Raw genomic sequence first — 4,851 nt, 5'->3', positions numbered from 1 at the left:
TCCTGAGTAGCTGGGATTACAGGCACGCGCCACCATGCCCAGCTAATGTTTTGTATTTTTAGTAGAGACGGCGTTTCACCATGTTGGCCAGGATGGTCTCGATCTCTTGACCTCGTGATCCACCTGCCTCGGCCTCCCAGAGTGCTGGAATTACAGGCTTGAGCCACTGCACCTGGCAGGCCTAGGGGCTAATTTTTTCATTTTTCTTTTGTAGAGATGGGGTCTCACTATTTTTGACCAGGCTGGTTTGAAACTCCTGGCCTCAAGCGATCCTCCCACCTCAGCCTCCCAAAGTACTGGGATTAAAGATGTGAATCACACTGTGTCTGGTCCCTTTGTTGCTTTTTTACAAGGCTGAGTAATATTTCACTGGTTGTATATAATATATTTTGCTTTCTATTTACAAATATGTATGGAGTGACTGCAAATAAGGTTCCTGGTTCTTGCTCATATGAAGTAACTACATGTATGGTGATGCCACAGGCAGGATAAAGTCATAAATGACTGGGGTCAGGAGTCTCTAAACCTGTTCTGTAAAGGCCAGATACGTATGGTTTTATAGGCCATATGTGGTCCATATTGCATGTTGTCTGTGTTTTCCTTCCTTCCTTTTTCTTCCCACCTTCCTTCCTTCCTTCTTTAAACTGTACTTTAGGAGCCCCAGGCTAGATTGATTCCACAGGTCTAAGCTGCTGATCCTTAATCCAGAGAAAAGCTGTCAAAGGATCTGGCTCCTAGTTGAGAGTTGGGGTTTTTTGGCTTTGTTTTGTTTTTTGTAATGGGATCTTGCTCTGTCACCCAGGCTGCATTGCAGAGGCATGCATGATCACGGCTCACTGCAGCCTCGACCTCCTGGGCTCAGACAATTCCCACCTCAGCTTCGGGACCACAGGTACACTCTACCACGCTTGGATAGTTTTTTTTTTTTTTTTTTTAAATCTCTGTGTTGTCCAGGCTGGCCTCAAACTCCTAGGCTCAAATGATCCCCCTACCTTGACCTCCCAAAGTGGTGGATTAATTACAGGTGTGAGCCACTGCACCTGGCTGGCTTTGGAGTTTTTGAAATACTGATTGAACTGTAGGTTCATTTGCATGTCATGTAAGAAACCATACAGATAAATATTTTGCAAAACTGTAGTGTAATATCACAACCAAGATGTTGACATTGGTAGAATTCACATATTTTACTCAGCTATCCCCCACAGATGCAACTTTGGTTGGTCCACATAGGGTTTTGTTACTGTTTTCAAGACAGTCTCAAGCTCCTCCTGGGCTTGATCCATCCTCTCACCTCGACCACCTGAATAGCTGGGATTACCGGCATGTACCGACACACCTGGCTCTTGGTTATGATTTTTAATTTGAAATTATTGCCAGAATATCAGTGTTGGTAGATTGTGGTGAAAGTCCTGATCCCTAGCTTCCCTTAGGTTGAAGGATGTAGTAATACTGGTCCTTCATTCTCTGCGTGGCAACAGGTGGCTGGGCATGAGGAGTGGTGGCCCTAGAGAGTTCATTCCTGGTCTTTGTTTGCCTTTGAGCCTCCTCTGCATTAAGCAGCAATACTTCTAAGTGTGTAACCTGTGCTACCTTTAGGAAGACAATGTCAGAATCACTTTGACTTTACAGTAATGACATAAACAATGTTTCTTGAGTGCAGTGGGTCACGCCTGTAATCCCAGCACTTTCGGAGGCCGAGGTGGGTCAGGAGATGGGGACCATCCTGGCTAACACGGTGAAACCCCATTTCTACTAAAAATCCAAAAAAATAGCTGGGCATGGTGGTACGAGCCTGTAGTTCCAGCTACTTGGAAGGCTGAGGCAGGAGAATCGCTTGAACCCGGGAGGGGGAGGTTACAGTGAGCCGAGATTGTGCTACTGCTCTTCACCGGCCTGGGTGACCCCGTCTGTCTATATATACATAAAGTTTCAAATCATTAGAACAAGTAAAAGACCAAGGGTCTTTAATATCCACGCAGCAGAAAGTAAAATAATGTGTTTTTTATTATGAGAATTAATATAAAAAGTTAATAGTCCCGCAAACAATGATTTATTGTGTAGAAGGCAGGGAACTCCTTTTACTTTGAAACTTTTTTTCCTTCAGTTTAGCTTCAGAAATGATTGTTTCGAAACTGATCAGTCTTCATTAAAGAAAAAATGAATTTTCCAGTTGTTTTCCCTTGTGTTAAATGGAGTTTTAAGAGTAACTCCTTCCTGTTAAAGTTTCTCTTATAAATCCAACTTTAAAAAGTTAAAAATATATACCTGAATCCAGCATTGTCTAATGCTTCCCTTCCATTTTTACCTCCATATGTGTGGATAATTTGTTCAACATTTTAGCTTTCTGCTGTCATACATAGCTTTGCTGTTTACAGACCACTTTATCATGTGATCTCTCACTTTGCCCTTCAACACCCTGTGACGTAGGGAAAGACAGTACTGATGGAATAGACCAGTGCTGAGGACTGGGGCCATCCAAGGCATTCTCTTGGAGGGTTGTGAATTCTATTGAAAGGACAGTAACTTTTTTTTTCATTTTACTGAGAAATGTTAAAAACATACAGCAGAGGTGAAATAATTTTCTATGAAGACCCCTAATGCCTGCTACCGAGATTCTACCATTTATACTTGGTTTTTCTTATCTCTCTGAGGCTGCTTGACTGGAATTCCAGGTACAGGAAACAGAAGAAGCTAATTCTAAATAGTTATCTGAAGATAGCATTGGTTTTTAACCTTCATCTTTAGCCAGAATTAAGATCCAGTAACTGCCCTTTGGATGTGGCTGTGTTAAAGTCTTTGAAACAAGTAGTTTCCATTCTTTCTTGAAGTTACCTATCCATGTACTTACTTAGTGTTACAGTCTCAAATGATTATATTTGCTGATGTGATGGTGCGAAAACATGTCTTAAAGTGTGTATTATAAAATGTTTCTATTTTGTCATTTTTTAAAAACAGATAAGAAACAACAAGAAAACTGCCATCTTAGTTAAAGAAGTGAATCCTAAAAAGAAACTTTTCTTAGTTTATCGACCGAATACTGGGAAACAGCTCAAATTAGAAATTTATGCTGATCTAAAAAAGAAATACAAGAAGGTATTTTCTAATTTGTACATTATGTTATATAGGAATACTTATTTTGGCTGGGCACAGTGACTCACGCTTATAATCCCAGCACTTTGGGAGGCCAAGGCGGGTGGATCACCTGAGGTCAGGAGTTTGAGACCAGCCTGGCCAAAATGGTGAAACCTCGTCTCTACTAAAGATAAAAAAAAATAGCCAAGTGTGGTGGTACACGCCTGTAATCTCAGCTGCCTAGGAAGCTGAGGCAGGAGAATCACTTCAACCCGGGAAGCTGGGTTGCAGTAAGCCAAGATCGCACCACTGCACTCCAGCTACGGCGACAGAGTGAGACGCAATCTCAAAAAAAAAAGGAAAAAAATACTTATTTATAATAATACTTTGAAACTGTTTAAGATAGTTGCTCTGGGTATGAAATTACTTTTTTCTTTTTTGGTTACTGTTTTGTAATGAGGTCTCGCTATGTTGCAAAGGCTGCACTGGTCTGGAATTACTGGGCTCAAAATACTGGAATTGCAGGTGTCAGCCACGACACCCAGCCTGGTTTAAGGAAAATGTGAACTTTTGTTATGCTAATACCACAGTCTTAATGTTATCAGGCTTAAACTTCTAAGATGTCTCCTGCCCTTGCCCAGGATGGAGTGCAGTGGCTTGATCTTGGCTCGCTGTAACGGCCTCCCCGGTTTAATTGATTCCCATGCCTTAGCCTCCATTGCACTCCAGCCTGGGCGACAGAGCAAGACTCTGTGGGAAAAAAAAAAAAAAAAAAAAGTCCTTTTCACTACCTCTTAGTTTTATTGTGAGGATGCTTCTGTGTTTATATTTTGCAGTGATTTATAGAAAACAGTAAGTGACTATTTTTCCTAACATTTACTATTATGTTTTATTTTATTAATATTATATCTAGCCATTCTCATTTGAAAACAATTATAGTTAATTTAGTTATTTGAAAACTTTATTACATAAGAGGAACCAGCATGACAGAACTTTTCAAATGGCATTCAGATTCAGCTAATATCGAGGGTTAAGTTTTTTGGGTAGAGATTATTTTAAATTGGCTGCCTCTAGAATTACCAGATTAGGTAAGCAGTTTATTTAAAGAAATGCTGTTTTCAGTGAAATTTCTCTCATTTTTACAGGTTGTCTCAGATGATGCCCTGATGCACTGGTTAGATCAGTATAATTCATCTGCAGATACTTGTACTCATGCTTATTGGTTAGTATTTTCGTGTTTCCTACCATGTTTTCCAAAATTTAATTGAGATTTAAATGCACCTTCACTCTTTGCTGGTGTGTCCTCATGAATTAACGAACAGATTAAGTATTGCCAGGCATGGTGTGTTCCATCAGGAATATTTACTGGACAGCTGTGGACCAGGAACTGTTTATGTACCTCCTTACTCTTCACTGATGCTTTTTTATTTCCAACCGTTTTCTGGCAGCATGAACTTAACACTCATCCTTTATATTAGAACTTGCTTTTTCAGCTGAGTGCAGTGGCTTACGCCTGTAATCTCAGCATTATGGGAGGCCTGGGTAGCCCGATCATCTCAGGTCAGGAGTTCGAGACCAGGCTGGCCAACATGATGAAACCCCATCTCTACTGAAAATACAGAAATTAACCAGGTGCGGTAGCAGGTGCCTGTAATCCCAGCTCCTCAGGAGGCTGAGGCAGGAGAATCATTTGAACCCGGGAGGCGGAGGTTGCAGTAAGCCAAAATCGTGTCATCGCACTCTAGCCTGGGGGACAAGACTGAAATTGTCTCCAAAAAA

The 4,851-nt window shown here is 41.1% G+C and overlaps 1 protein-coding gene across 1 annotated transcript in view; it reads left to right on the top strand.

Annotated features, from left to right (window-relative positions):
* Positions 1-4,851, top strand: part of SBNO1 (strawberry notch homolog 1) — an 80,033-nt gene that overhangs the window by 62,371 nt on the left and 12,811 nt on the right. The window contains exons 27-28 of the mRNA XM_037744183.1: positions 2,956-3,093; positions 4,218-4,294. Of these exons, the coding sequence (XP_037600111.1) occupies positions 2,956-3,093; positions 4,218-4,294 (215 nt within the window). The remainder of the gene's footprint in view (positions 1-2,955; positions 3,094-4,217; positions 4,295-4,851) is intronic.

The sequence above is a fragment of the Cebus imitator genome, unplaced genomic scaffold (assembly GCF_001604975.1).
Source record: "Cebus imitator isolate Cc_AM_T3 unplaced genomic scaffold, Cebus_imitator-1.0 Scaffold169, whole genome shotgun sequence".
In the NCBI taxonomy this organism is placed as follows: Eukaryota; Metazoa; Chordata; class Mammalia; order Primates; family Cebidae; genus Cebus; species Cebus imitator.
This window is presented reverse-complemented; position numbering and strand designations above follow the sequence as displayed.